We start from the raw sequence: 14,650 nt of genomic DNA on the forward strand, positions 1-14,650 counted from the left end.
TTTGATATTCCGTTGACGATTACTAGCTAGATGGAATATTAAGCCATGCCTACATAATTTTATACGATTGATGAATCAATTTTATTTAAGATTAACTACTTTTAAATACTCGCATGTTATATGTTTTGACTGAAACACGGTTTATATGCAACTTTTTGTATGGACTGAGACTCACTGTTGTCAACCCGGCTAAAAGAGGGTCACTCGATTCAAGATCGGTTATTGCTACCATGAACTGGATACGAGTAGTGCGCGCCTAATGGAATAAATGATAAGCGTAAGTAAGATTTGGGAGCGAAAATTCATACACCTGCTTATGGAAGTTTCTATACCCTTTCTTCTTAAATAGAATCTATACCATCTAGACCGCGAGATGGGGAAAAATACCGAAATTTACCTTTACCTTTTCAAAATATACCATAAATTTACCGAAACAGGTTTCATATATATTGCTAGCATCAGAGTGTGACCAGGCTACACTGCTCAGTCATGTTGATTTGTTTACTTTTGTGATATTGAGAGATAAATTCTGAAAAAATGAACGCAAGCAGTAAATTACTCCACTCCGGTACGAGGAATGGCGTCAAGATGTTTCCTCAGTGTCAGATCCCATATTATTATACAGTTCAGAAACGAACAAGTTCAATTAAAGTTTCGCCAACCGAGTTTCCAGTGTGACCCCATCGCCGGTAAGTTTGCCCAACACAATTTACAGTGGGGCTCCAAAAACTTCAACCTACCTACATAAGTGGATTTAATATTGTATAATGAAATAAATGTTTTGAATTGATGTTTGTTAATAAAAGGAATTTCGAACTCGATTCACGGGCATCACTGGCGCAAGCTGGCTGCTGCTACACCTCGGCACCCACCCCACCCCTCTCTAGGTCACACACCTTTCTGCTTTGTTCTTATTTCCATTGTCCGTTACAATGAGCAGGGTGAATTCACTAATAAGGTGTACAATTTACAATTTAAAAATGTAAAAAATGTGTACAGGCAGAAAGACGACCGGAAAAATGTAACTTTATTTGGAGAGGATTTCAACGTGATTTTGAACGTGTTGGTATTGGTATTGCTGGCGTATTTCTGTTTGATAAAAAACATTCAGAAACCGAAATTCGTTAATTCTTGCTCGTTCAGTCTCAAGATTTAATTTCTATGCATGCCTCCGGGCTCCTGGCCACAGGCACCGGCGCGCTGCCTTCTGTGGGCACGAGATTGAGTCTAGCAAGAGTCGTGATTCCATCCAGTGCATCCTCCTTTTTCACATGCAGCATATCAATCTCAGTGAGAGCCACGTTCGGTTCCTAAAAACGAAAAATACATATGTTATTAAAACGGGTAAAGGTAAGAAAGAAAGAAAACAAAACCCACCTTTTCCATGGCGGCATCGGAAACCTGCAAGTGGTACCTGTCCTTGGTGAAGCGGGACAGCAAAGCTACACCCAAGTCACGATTTTTGCCGTACTTGGTCTCCCAAGCGTCCAGCAGGCGGTTATAGTAGCGCGCGTTCTCGATGTAACGCAGGTAGATGTGCGTGCCGGATGTGGGAAAGATACGTTCGAGGGGCCTGCAGCGGGACTGCTCGTCCTCGGCAACGATCAGGCAGCGCACATCGTCGGGCAGAAGATTGTCCAGTATGGTGTCCACGTACTCCTCGCGGAACTCAATGCTGCGATTGGTGAATTGGTTGTGCTTTCGCACCTCCTCCGCAGTTAGGCAGGTGGTGAAGATACGCTTGTCGTGGCACAGCGGCCCCTTCATGTTCAACTCCTCGAGTATCTCCTGCTGCTGGCGTTCGTTTAGTTTGGGCGGCACCTGATACAGGGCCGTATTGAGCACGGCCTGTATCAGAGGCCCCTTCACATGTAGATCCAGCGGCAGTTCCGAATGCAGCGAAGGCGAAATGTTGATCTCCAGCAGCCAAGGCACCAGGTTCTCATCCAGAAGCACATCGAAGCCGAATAACTCAAAGCAGTTGTACCGAAAGTTCACATTCTGTCGGTACATTCGATTCAGACCCGACTCTCCGCTGACGATTCCCTTGATCACCAGATTGCGCAGCGTAGCCCAGAGGCGCTTGGTGTTCACACCACGATTCTCGAGGCAGGACCAGAGCGACTGCAGCGTCCACTTGTGTCCCTGGCAGGCATTGAAATCCTCATTTTTGGCATAGTTCTGCGAGAACTTGTTGATGCTGTAGTTGGTCAAGTGCATGCAACGCTCGTCCAGGTTGCTCAGCTCGGAGCTGTACTTGACGGAGGCAAAGCGCGCCAGTCCATCCTTGTACATGTAGATGCGCAAAGGATTGATGGAGGTTAGCACCACATACAGACGCATATCGAACTTGTTGTCATTGATCAGCAGGGGACGCTCAATGTATCTATGGAGGGGAGCAAGATCGTTAAAAGGTTGTTTGCTGGAAGTGTGGTGGGTTGATGGTGTCATACTTCTGCACTACCAAGGGACGATCTTTGGGAAACTGACTCCATTTGTTGACAATGCGAATGCCTGTGCCTCGAGCACTGGCCGGTGGTTTGACAATCCATTTGGTCAGCTTTGAGGCGTTCTTTGGCCAGACCTGTCGCAGATTCTCCAGATCATCGGGCATTATATACGATCTAAGGTAGAAGATTTAATAAGTGAAGAAACTACAGAGACTTCAGAGATGTTGTTCTCACTTTTGCATAAAACCAAATTCCTTCTTGCCAAACTTTTTCAAATTTTGGTAGATGCTGCGCCACATGGTGTCCTTGCGTCCAATGCGGAATGAGCCAGGTATGTGATTGTATTTCTGATGCGAGCGTATGGTGCGGAATCCAGGACTCTTCATGTGCTTCTCCCACACAGCCATCCAGTCGGTGGTGTCTGGATGGGATAGAAAGTCGTATATAAGACTGAGAAAAGAAAAGAACCTCGACTGAAATCCCACTTTTGATAATGCGAAATCCGGAATTAAGGACCACACGTTTCACAATCTTTGGCATGACGGGACTTAGCTTCCACTTGAGCACACGGTGCAGGGCAGCCGGCATTGGGGGTCCCTTGTCCGCATGCGAGGTAAAGTTCAGGTACGGCGGCACATTGGGAAACAGGCTCGGGGAGAGTATGGCATCTGGCCTAAAGTAAACCGAGGCCTCCGAGTCTACGGTGGCCATCGACTCCTTGGAGGATCTCTTCTCGGGCAGCAGGCGCGTGTGACGACTCTGATGCGTCTCGTTGCCATCCTCGTCTAGGAAGAAGGGCGTTCCCACATACTCCTCCTCCGAATCGGAGTCATCGTAGTTGTTAATGTCATCGATGGCTGCAAATAAAGAAGGAACCCCAGCGGAGTTTGTATATTCTTCAATCAATCAATCATATTATCTATCAATCACCTGCACAGGGATCATCCTCGTGTAGTCGGACATGGTCGTGGTTTCCCTTATTTAGCGAAACGCCCGCACATGCCGCATGGTCGACACCGCCAGACATCATCCTGGTTGTGAGGCTGCTGTACGGAGTGCCGGAGCTCAGCGGCGAGTGGGCATAGAGGGAGGCGTACAGACTGGTCTCCAGGGCCGTGGCTGCAGATTTGGTTAGACCATTTTGTGTTAGAATCTTGCTCTTGTCGTCATGCTGCTGGGCAAGCAGGCTGCTGCCATGGAACGTATTAACAACAATCTTACTGCAGGGCACCAGGGTTTGCGTGCTCGGGCAGGACATGCTCGTAATGGCATGGCTAACACCCAGTTCTCCACTCTTTTCGGGTGTGATTGGACTGATGCTCGATCGCTTCGCGGAATTGGCGCCGCCGGCCGCAGAGGAGTGGCTGTTGCCCTTGTTGTTGTTGTTGGCAACGTGTTTGGCAAAAGCTTCGTCTCGTGCACGCTTCAAAAGCATCTATGTGGTTAGTAAAAGCGAGAGGGCATCGCAGGACATGGAACATCGAACACGAAAGGAACCCAACACAACAAACAACGGGAAGCATGCAGGGTATTGGCAGGAGTTAGAGTCGGGTTTAAGGGCGGCAGTCTCTAGAGGGCAGCAGCTGAGAGGAGCCTCACACTCACCTGCACTTTCTTGTACGGCTCCGACTGGAGCACGCCCGAGGCCATGGGCACGGTTGTTCCCTTGGTCGCGGATGTGCCACGCATCACCGTGCGTTGCGTTGTCTTTGCTGCGGCTGAGGAAGCCGCCGCCGCCGACGACGCACTCTTCCCTGCGGGCTGACGGCGCCGTGCCGATGGCGGTGACGTTCTCGGTTTCTGCGACGGGGCCGAGGATACAGTTACAGAACCATTGATGCTGGCATTGAACGTTCCGTTGCCAGAGATGGAGCTGGTGCCGGCGGAGTTACGTTGCTTCGGATGTCCGCCTAAGCCGCCGCCGCCGCCGGTGCCGCTTGTGTAACGGTTTTGATGGGCCAGCTGTTTGCACATGACCATTTTGTCCTTGTAGAGCTCAACCTCCTCCAGCCAGGACTCGTGGAAGTCGAGGATCTCGATTCCTTTGCCGCGCGTCGCCGGCTGCTGAATGCCGCGCGACATATTCTCCTTAGTGGCCCCTGCTCCTGATCGACCTGTTGTCGTTCTCTTCTCGGTTATCTGAGCCATTTCTCGGATTCAAGGGAATTTTGAAAACTGCAACGGAACGGATGGATGGATGGAATGCGATCGATTCGGTTAGTTTGTGGGGCTGCTCCAAAGTTTTGCTTGGCGGCGGGGCTGCCAGCAACTGAATAATTTGATGGCGATGTGATGTGTGTTCAAGGTGGCTGTGAATGGGTATGGATCGGGGTGGTATTACTTCACCAATGTGGCTGTGTGTGCGCGAGGCGGCGTGTCAATGGCTGGCTATTTTCGACATGGCACAGCCCCAAGATCATCAACAGTGGCCGACGCAGCAGCTGCGGCAGTGGCACGGATGCGGGGCACACTTTATCGATGGGACAGACAGCAGCAGCACAGACGATCAATTGCCAATCGATGAACAGATTGCCAAAAAAAAATTAATGCCTGGCTCGTCTCGCGGTTCGAAAATAAAACAAAATTCTGCTGACTTTCGCCTTCAAAATTCAATCAACGCGCTGCTATCTGCTGCTTCCTCCTCTTTTGGGTGTCGGGATTCAAAAATGTCAATGGCGCGCAAAGTTCTTCATCGCAGCCGGCTTTTTGCACATGTGTGCTCTTGTGTATTCACACGTATGGTTTAGGCGGCGCATGTGTGTGAGTTGGTCACCGTCCAGCTTTTGCTTACCTTCTGCACTTTACATGCACACAAATAATTTTGCTTAAAATGAATGTACACCTAAAGTCTATATACAGCACTTAACACGAGCACTAGATGTAGGTGTTTGCTTAAATCCTAGACCTTTTTTTGTTCATTTGGAATTTATTTTAAAATTGTGTTGGCTCGTTCATGAACAAAAAAAAAGAACTATTGGTTCGTCCCGAACGAACCGACCAAAAACGAGTGCAGTGAACGAAGTTCACCTTAGCCCACTTAATCAGCCATTAAAAATCGTATATTGTAAACAAATGAATGGCCTGAGCCGCAATACAGCAAAACTCTTTGTACCTTCTCCTTGCAGGTTTAACACAGGTTCCTCAACACAAAAAAAAACAAATCACAATATCTTTCACCTGACCTGTGGAAAAATTCTTCTTCTCGTGCGTATATTTAAACATGGTTCAAAATGGGTTAATAAAAATACGCCACCTATGAATTTTATTATCGGCAAATATCGATACATCGAATGCGAAAGACAGTGCTACCCATCATCTGTTAGTGTTTGAGCGGGCGTTTTAAAAGTTTGAATTTGAGAATTTTAGTTCTGTTTTATAAAATGTAACCATTTGATTACAAAATTACTTCTTATTCTGTTATAAACTTTAAATTTTGTATCTATAAATATTATGTCTACCAAATGAAATGGGTTGAGTCTCAAAAAACCCTAAACTTAACACCTCAATAAAACCCAATCAAGTCTTGTGTTTAGTGCTAGTATATTTAATGGCCATCAAACAGCTTGACATAAATCAAGCACCTGGTTTTTACCTAAACTAGTCCTTTCCCTGCACCCAGACGACCTACATGAGCGGAACGAATGCTCTGATCAAATGCCGCAGTTGGCCAATGATGAAGCCATCAACATCTCAATTTTATACACCTTCGAGGCGGCTGTAGGTACGAGGCGGTCGCTGCGGTCTTTATTGATTTTGATGGCTGCACAGCAGTACAAAGTGATTTATCGCAGATCCTGCGGCAACCAACTCAAAAAACTCAAAGCACTGCAGAGGCCAGGCCAGAAAGACTGCACTGAAGAGAACCCACACAGAAGGGCTGCCAGAGGGGCAAAGGAATACTCGTATAATGGTGGAACGATACGAATCTGTCGATAAGTTGTGGCGGCGGCGTTTAAACGGCACTCGAGGCACTGGCCTGGGCACCGGGCACCGGCCAAGGGGCAACGGGCAACGGGCATCGGGCACCGCCTACAAGACGTCAACACCGTGAGGGACTGCTGCTGCTGCTGGTGCTGGTGCTGGGCCCTGGGACTGGGACTGGCACTGGCTGGTGGCTGATGACTGCATCAAGATGATGATGAACTTATCTACATCTTTGGGATTGCTTAACGTGTTCGTTGTTTGTGTGTGTCTATAGGCTATAGCCTGAAGCCAGTGTTTTGTCATTGGTCCGCGATGCGGTGCAGTGGCACTCCTTGGAGATCATAAAGATATGGCCCAAAATGCGCTTGTGTGGGCCACTTCCCTAAAGGAGGAGGCGGAGTAGTTTAGGGTCTCTCATCTGCAGATTATTATACTTTGGTGTGCGATAAGCGCGCCGCTTGTTTGTTAAATATTATTAATTATTAATCAAGGAGCAGCAGAAGGATGGCTGCTCAAGTTTTGGGATCGCAGGGAATCCACACCCACACCCGCTATTCGTTAGCCTGCCAAAAAAAAAAAATATCAAATTTCTCGAATAAATGCAATTAATTTGTTGCTTGCACAATGCACAATCCGAGAATGGAATAGGGTTCGCCGGATAGGGAATACAACTAATTTGGGGAGAGTCCCTCCATTCAGGACTCGCAAACATGTGTGTGCTTTGAATCCTTTCACTAGTTGTTTGCTTTCGGCACCTTTTGGTAAACATGAGATGGCTTGAAAAGGATTTGCGATCGGCTCGCCTTGATTAGAGCTCAATTTACACCATCAAGGTGTGCGACAGAGCGCCTCTGTCTGTCTGAAGACGAAGAAATCGAGCCGATCTGCTGCAGCAGCCTATCCCCACGTTCATTATTCAATCAACAAAAGATTATAGCGTGGCACATATGGTTTTCACCATCTAATCCTGATCAAAGGAGGTGGAGGCGCAGGCGGAGAAAGGGGTTTCGGTATATATCTGGGGAGTGGCCTCAACAGAATGGAGTTTGATCTGAAAGGATCTCAATTCAGTAGATGGCAGCAGCTCAAACGAAAGAGGACTCCTCTATGATCCCTTGAACTAATTGCAGTTGATATCTGACATCTCTAATGAATCCCAGAAATCCCCATCAGGATGGTATTTCTTCACAGATTTCTCAAACTATTCGGATCCACTTTCTTAGCCCCTTTCCTCTCAGTCCACTTTGTTTAAACTTGATTAAATCCTAAACCCACATTTCCGCATGCTACGATCTAAAAACCCTATAAAACCCAACGTTTTGCTTGGTTTAGGCCATAAAGATAGCCAAAAACATCTTCAGATTCGATTCGCTAAACCCTGGGATCGTAGAAGACATCAAACGATTTCACTGCCATCTAGGGCTGCTACTCATCGTGGTTCAAACCTCTTCTTCGAATCGAATCACTTTTAAAATTTGAGTATATTGAACGGGCCAAAATGGATGCCGTCTTTGATATTTCAGTTAATCGCCGGCTAAGTCGGCGATTAATTTTACTGCTTATTTTGTTTTCACCCATTCGTAATAAAAATGCCATAAGCTCTTTCCAGTCCTCTTCTGTGACGGCTGCGGCAAAAATAAAATTGAAAATTTATTGTCTTTATGGGAATGGTCGTTGCTAAAGCTGTGCCGAAGAGACATCCCCTCCCCAGAGACAACCTTTGGCTTCTGCAAAAAAAAAAAAGCAGCTCTGAAGATGATGCGAATTTTTGCCGCCGCTTCTCTGATGTCTCCTCGATGTCTTTCTCTTGGGTTTGACGTTGAAAAAATTCAATATTTTGACAGCATTGTGTGTTGAGTTATAGAACTGAATTAATTTGTCAATCAAAGTGGATAGATAAAGGAAATATTAGGAGAGCAGAGAGAGTGGTTCCCCCGAAAACTGGCTGCCAGGGCAACCCGCTTATCCTCCACCCACAAATGGCATTGCTGTGATTGGCAAAGGTACGTTGAACGAATTATTTAACAAGCCAAACCACCTGATACCAGGACAGGATATGGGGACATCCCAACCCCAAACACCCCACCCGATGCGAACGCGGACAGGTGTCCCGGGACGGGCGTCCTTCGGGTGACGGTCTATTACACACACATTCACACGCACAATTGGGCACTTAACAATTCGAAAACTTTACTGAAATTACATAGCCTTCCACACCCGTACATCCCCCACATACCCCCACTCGCACTCCCACTCCCACACCCACTCCCTCCCGTGGGGGAGGGCATTGCCGCCGCTTGTTCGGTTCCCGCGCAATTTCCATATATAATATCAGGTTGGAGAACCATGAATTATAAAACACTCCCCTTTCCCAGTGGCTCTTCATGACACTCATCCTTGATCTAAGGGGGAGAGAGACAGCCCTAGACGGGGGGTAGCCGGAAGGAAAAGGCTATAATTATAGACTATCAATACACGTCCTGTACTCCGGCTTTTGTTTTCCACAAAGTTGGCTTTCATTGTCGCATGTTTGTACACAAAATTCCGATTCGATTTCCTTTAACTTTCAGTTCCGCTTCAAAGCCCGTCATTTAAGGCCATGAAATGATTTTATTTTCAATCGGGGAACGTCTATAATTATCATAAATATTTGCCAAAGATTGACAGAGTTTTGCAGCAAAAAAAAAACTTCAGCAACAGATCGATTAAGTCCTTAAGTCCTTATTAAAGATGAACAAAGTATACATATATCTTTGATAAAAGAAGGTCTCTTGGATGTTCTCAAGAACGATCTTTGGCAGGCAACCGAATGCCAAGCAATTTGCATTAATCTTAATACAAATTAGAAGAAAAAAATCTATTGGCAAATCCTGTTCAACATGTGAACCACTTTAAAAACTATTCTAAATATTTTTTTACTACTTTTTACGACATCTTTCTGCTTATAAAAAATCTGTGTCAGCGCCACAGCCCGCCATCAACAGCAGATCAGATCAGATCAGATGGGATCACTCTGGTAGCAGGAGCCACTAATCTGAACACAATTAGTGGGCTATAAATAGCTGCTATAAGAAGTGGTAGTCCAGTAGTCCAGTAGTCCCAACCGAAGACAAGACGATGATGATGATGGCGATGGCGATGGAAACAAGTTCATAAATTGGACAGGTTTTCCAATAGACAAATTGATGTGGCCCGATAAGGCCGTGGCGAAGCCATAATTGAACTGTAAATGGTAAAAATATTTATTGTCTTATCACATCGTATAACTCGCAGTGTCACAACCCCACCAGAAGCAACAAATTACCATATTCCATGGGGAGAGGGACACGCTGTGCCGTCGGGATCAGGGATACACATCTACCGCTAGAAGAGCAACGCTCTCCGGCTCTTCCTTCAACTTGGGATCTCTTGGCATTTCAGCATTAAAATAATATTCATCGTTATCGTTATTAAGTTATGTTGCTTTCCGCTAATGCCCAGGAGAGGACAGGAACACTCCACTACACTCCACTCCATTCCATTCGGATGCTGGATCCCCTCTCCGTCAGTGGCCAACAGTTGGCCAACTAAATGCGCTAATCCGCGTGTTGTCAACTTCATTAGCCGATAAACACGCCGACACATTAAATTGGCAGCAGGCTGCAGGGCCGAGACGCTCAGCAGTTTGGCGGGGATTATGGCCGAGGCGAGGAGACTGGACTGCAGACGTCCGGCTGATTTCTGATTTCTGCGGCTTCCATTTGAAGTTGCCAACGAAAAATTGCTGCCACTTGAATTTTTAATGCCCATAAAGTATGCAGCGCGGGATGCACTGCAGCCAGACGGCCAGTTCCACCGGGTTCCAGGCTCCAGGTTCCCGCTTCGAGTCTTTCCTGATGGCAACGGCAGCCAAAACTCGGCAGAAAACTCCCAAAGAAAGTTCACATAAAATACGATGGCTTAGCTTTTGTCTGGCTCTCTCGATCCCCCCTTTGCTCGTACTGTTCCCTTTCAGATCTTCAGATCTTGAGGTCTTTGGGGCCCGTCGTCAGGTGTGTAATTCGATATCTTTGCTCTTTAATCCCCGGCATCCCAATCGCCAGCCATTCGTTTGTGCGCGCGATTTATGTACTACATTTGTATTTGTGCTTACAGATCGGCCAGGGCCAGGGACAGGGCCAGGAACAGGGACAGGGACATCGGCCCGGAATGATTGGAGTGGCTCTGCAGAGGTGTACGGGCCCGGGGGCACACCATCCGGCCTCGGGGCAAACAAGGATGCGCCACTAAACAATAATTATGACAACAATAAAAGCAAGCAAATCCTTAATTTACTAAAACAATGCCATAGATCGCTGGAGACGGTGGATTCTCTACTGAACTCTGGTCTCCAAGATTAGGGGGCAATTACTGCTTCACACGACCAGCAGAGAGACGTGTGTGTGTGTGTGTGCAGGAGATGTGGGGGCCACTCCACAGACGGAGTTGTTTTGACAAAAGCAAATGTCGGGGCCACTGGGCGTTCGGACGGGCAGGCGCCGTCGTATAGAATGTCCTTACTTGGAATTGAGGCATCTGTTATGGCTAGAGGGTTGTGCCAATAGATGGTAAACATAGCTCATTCATTGAAGGGCAAGAATGATCTTCAAACTTTAATAAAGTGCGAAGGAGCTAAGGAAAAGTAGAGTGGCTTGTGAGCCTGGAGACACCGTGTACCACCTTACTCATCTGTGAGTGTGTGTCGATCTTACTCGTTCTTCTTTGGAGCACTATAAAGAAAACGCACTCCTAATGCGACTACACTTTTCGTAAGAGCCTGAGCTCTTAGTAATTATCCCGATTCCATTAAAACAGACCCATATTGAGGTCTCGCATCATCGAGTCTGTAAAGCTTTCCATTATCTGGCACACTCCGACCCCAAAAACTGAAGCACGCGTCTGGGGCGAACGAACCCCCACCGTTGCAGTCATTACAAGACACAACTCTTTCTCTGGCCCGGGGAATAACAAAGCTCGCTGCTCAATGTTCAATGCCCAATTGAAGACATAATTACTACTTAAAAGCGGCATTAACGCTATCACTTACACATGTCACATGCTCTTCGAGGCATTACGGAAGACAATAAAATATGACCAGAGGAGGCCGTGCCCCAGCAATGGGCCACAACATCATCTTCATCTTGAGCGTCATCGTCATCGTCATCGTCGTCAAATAACAGCCTCATCATGATCTTGACTGAGCACAAAACGGGTAAATACCCCAGCTGTGGTTCGTGGCTCGGTCAGATCTGCTCTTTTGTACTGTAGGGGATCTCTGGGATCTGAGATCTCTCTGAGATTGTGGGACCTGGGAGCTGGGGGTCGTCTTACAGCAAAACACAGAGCCCAAGACGAGGCTTCCATGGGTTCCTTCTCCGAGGGAGATGGATAGGGAGAACCCAGAAGAGCCCAGAGCCCAGAGACTGTGTCAGAGTCTGCGGCATATTGATTAATGGATCAAAGTCTTTTGACACGAGCTATTTTGGTAAGAAATCCTTTTGTTGATCTTTACACAAACACACACTCGCATTCACTCGTGATATTTAAACTTTATTTTTTCTCGTTCTCCCTGCTCGTTCGTTCCGTTCCGTCCATTCCGTTCGTTCGTGGGTTATTCAATAAATTTTCAATTTTGACTGATTGTGAGTGGAATAAGGTCGTTCGTCAGTCGTCGGTCGTCAGTCCTCTCCGGTTCGGCCGCTTTGCGGCGCGTTATGATGTATGTTTATATGGTATTCTATGGGGTGTTCGATTGGTGGGGGTACGGGTGAGGGCGCGGGCGGGGGAGCGGGTGCGGGTGGGTTCTTGCGCTTTTCGTTGTTGTAATACCCTTCTCATTGTGGCCGTCGTTGTTGTTGTTGTTGTTGGTGTTGGTGTGTTTTTGTGTTATTATTATGATTGTTGTTATTGTATTATTGAATTGTTTGGGCCAAAGCACTTGGGAGCCATATAGCTCATATGCCTGCGGCAGACGCACAGTGGAATCGAGAAAGGGGATTGTAGAATTTTAAGGAGTTACAGTGGATGAAATATGGGAATGTAAGAGGTGTAGATTGGCCTACTAGTTCTTTATAAACGGGCACTGTCCAGTTAATCGTTTCTTTCTCTTTTTTTCTACTATGATCCGATAGAAATTCTGTTTTAGTTTATGAAAACTAGGGGAACAAAATAATAGAAACGGTACATATTTTAGGTATTTTCAGAATTTTGTTCAGAGAAAATTTGTTTCTTTAAACTATCATATTTTTTTCTGAAGTCTATACAGAAATGTATCAAAATGTAACAAAATAATACATTTCAAAAATCTTAAAGTAACAAAACGGGACTCTTAAAGCTAGGAAACACAATGTTTTTGCTTTAAGAGCTAGTAGATTTACTTAACATTAATATTTATAATATAATACTTGCATAATATATGTTCTATATATATTCCATAAGACTCTTCAAGGTAAATGTATTGTTTATGCTTCATGAATTATTTTTAAATTATCCTAAAAATGATCTACATCTATCTGTATGTTTATATTTCTCACGAAACGTTTCTCTCTCGTTTTAGAGATATGCTAGACCACTTTTCCACGCATTTGCCCCACTGTACATACCATAGCGATTACGCGCTGGCGTGGAATCGAACGGCAATCGCACTTGCGGTACAAACAACGTTGTTCTGGGTTCTGGATTCTGGATTTTGGATACTCCTTCCCGTTCTACTCGTCGTATTTGTCCCGATCTTGGGACTGGTGTTGTATATGTTTACAAATCGTGATTCAAGTAGTAGCGTCAATACGAAAATGTTTCTCCAAGGCATATCCCCCCCCCTCAAACAGCCATTGTGGAGCTGCGCGGCATTCAACCGAATTGGGTTGTATCTGTGTATCTGTGTGTGTGTATCTGTGTGATCATCGTCAAGGCGGCCATGAAGATGGATTTCTTTCTTTCAGTCTTGAAAGAGAGACAGAGAGAGAAAGAGATCTTTCTTTTGGGCCAGCAACAAAGCCAAAGAAGTTGTTTTGTTGTGGCAAGCATTGTTGCTGTGATCAAAGCGGCTTGGCGCGTCTCACATATGAGTTTGCTGTTCTTTTCTCCACCGCACTCCACCGCAGATTGTGGCCAAAAGGGGGAGTCAATAGTTTGTATACCCTTCGTTTAGATGCCATAGAAATCATGAGTCTCCGTGGAAGAGGGTATCAAAGCCTTCGGCACTTAAGAGTCCACCTTCCCTTTCACGTTTTTCTTGTATTAAATTGTAATTACTCATGGCACTGGTGTATGGAGAGCGCGTTGGAGCTGCAGCAACGAGTCGGCGGCAGTTGTTGTGGCACCGTTAGAGCTCTTTTGTTCCAGAACGCGTGCCTCTCCCCATGGAATGGAGTGTGGCCTAAACAATTGATTACGACGAATGCGGTTACCAGATGCGGCGACTGCGACTCCGACTGGCCCCCCCTGGACTGGGACGGGAGGCGGATCGAAGCCAGTAAGCGATCGATCTGAAATTCCCCATGGGTCCCATACAAAGTCATTCCAGTTACACGGAAACAGGGGCTAGCCCAATGATTGATTGCAGCCACCGATCCTCGGAGAGTCCGGCTCGGGCCTGTCCGGCTGTCTTGCATGGCCTGTCAACACGATTTGGCCAAAACAAAACAATGAACGGACAGAGCATACGTCAAACTGGCCCACAATTGCAGTCAAGGATGGGTTGGAGAGGGGAGGGGAGGGGCAGTTGAAAAGGAGAGGCATATGACAGAAGAGCAGACCCTAAGGAAATGGAACAACTCGATTGCAGTTGTTTTTGTCAGCTGGATATGTCCTGTGTCTCGAGTCCTGTGTCTTGTGTCCCGAGTCCAGGGGTCCGTCCTCGGTTGCTCGGTCTCCTGCTACTGCGGAAGCAACAATGGGAGGCAATGTCCGACTAAATGGCATACGGAATATGCCCACACTGTTCACTCAATTTGTGCATCTGAAAAATAGCGAGAGAGAGAGAGAGAGAGAGAGAGAGACACTCCCTGCAGTCGTCTGTGTGTGTGCGTGTGCGTGTTAATCCCCTGAAGAGGGGCTTTGCTTGGCACACTGAGAGAAATTAGGGAGATTCTGGGCTAGGAAAGATAAAGATTCCTCTCCTTAAATTCTCTACTATCCTCAAGGCATCAATACTCAAACATTTACGTGCATAAATTCTCTCAGTGTATATTTTCACCATGCTAATTCCTACAGTGGGATTATGTGAGACGATTCATAAGCCAAAAACCCTAAACTGT

At 46.4% G+C, this 14,650-nt stretch overlaps 1 protein-coding gene and 3 long non-coding RNA genes across 6 annotated transcripts; 3 read left to right on the plus strand and 1 right to left on the minus strand.

Moving 5' to 3' along the window:
- Nucleotides 1-22: 22 nt before the first annotated feature.
- Nucleotides 23-803, plus strand: LOC117184029 (uncharacterized). Its single transcript, XR_004469179.1, has 2 exons — nucleotides 23-277; nucleotides 350-803. It is a non-coding gene; the product is annotated as an uncharacterized lncRNA (long non-coding RNA).
- A 191-nt stretch (nucleotides 804-994) lies between these two features.
- On the minus strand, nucleotides 995-5,402 carry TTLL4B (Tubulin tyrosine ligase-like 4B). 2 transcript variants are annotated; one of them, XM_015180601.2, is made up of 8 exons: nucleotides 5,242-5,402; nucleotides 4,056-4,625; nucleotides 3,381-3,873; nucleotides 2,936-3,307; nucleotides 2,685-2,871; nucleotides 2,454-2,624; nucleotides 1,378-2,386; nucleotides 995-1,310 (listed from the first exon to the last, which is right to left on the minus strand). In XM_015180601.2, the coding sequence occupies exons 2-8, from the start codon at nucleotides 4,596-4,598 to the stop codon at nucleotides 1,146-1,148; spliced, it is 2,940 nt and encodes a 979-aa protein (XP_015036087.2). In that variant the 5' UTR covers nucleotides 4,599-4,625; nucleotides 5,242-5,402; the 3' UTR covers nucleotides 995-1,145. The 2 variants fall into 2 exon arrangements, with proteins under 2 accessions (XP_015036087.2, XP_001356668.2); XM_001356632.4 differs by having other exon boundaries at nucleotides 3,381-3,885; nucleotides 5,242-5,401.
- A 2,435-nt stretch (nucleotides 5,403-7,837) lies between these two features.
- On the plus strand, nucleotides 7,838-10,683 carry LOC117184145 (uncharacterized). 2 transcript variants are annotated; one of them, XR_004469379.1, is made up of 4 exons: nucleotides 7,838-8,377; nucleotides 9,345-9,606; nucleotides 9,665-10,405; nucleotides 10,509-10,683. It is a non-coding gene; the product is annotated as an uncharacterized lncRNA (long non-coding RNA). The 2 variants fall into 2 exon arrangements; XR_004469378.1 differs by having other exon boundaries at nucleotides 7,839-8,377; nucleotides 9,337-9,606.
- Nucleotides 10,684-12,657: 1,974 nt separating this feature from the next.
- On the plus strand, nucleotides 12,658-13,652 carry LOC26532373 (uncharacterized). Its single transcript, XR_001451166.2, has 2 exons — nucleotides 12,658-12,840; nucleotides 12,949-13,652. It is a non-coding gene; the product is annotated as an uncharacterized lncRNA (long non-coding RNA).
- Nucleotides 13,653-14,650: the final 998 nt, after the last annotated feature.

Source organism: Drosophila pseudoobscura, chromosome 4 (genome assembly GCF_009870125.1).
Source record: "Drosophila pseudoobscura strain MV-25-SWS-2005 chromosome 4, UCI_Dpse_MV25, whole genome shotgun sequence".
NCBI classification, from domain to species: domain Eukaryota; kingdom Metazoa; phylum Arthropoda; class Insecta; order Diptera; family Drosophilidae; genus Drosophila; species Drosophila pseudoobscura.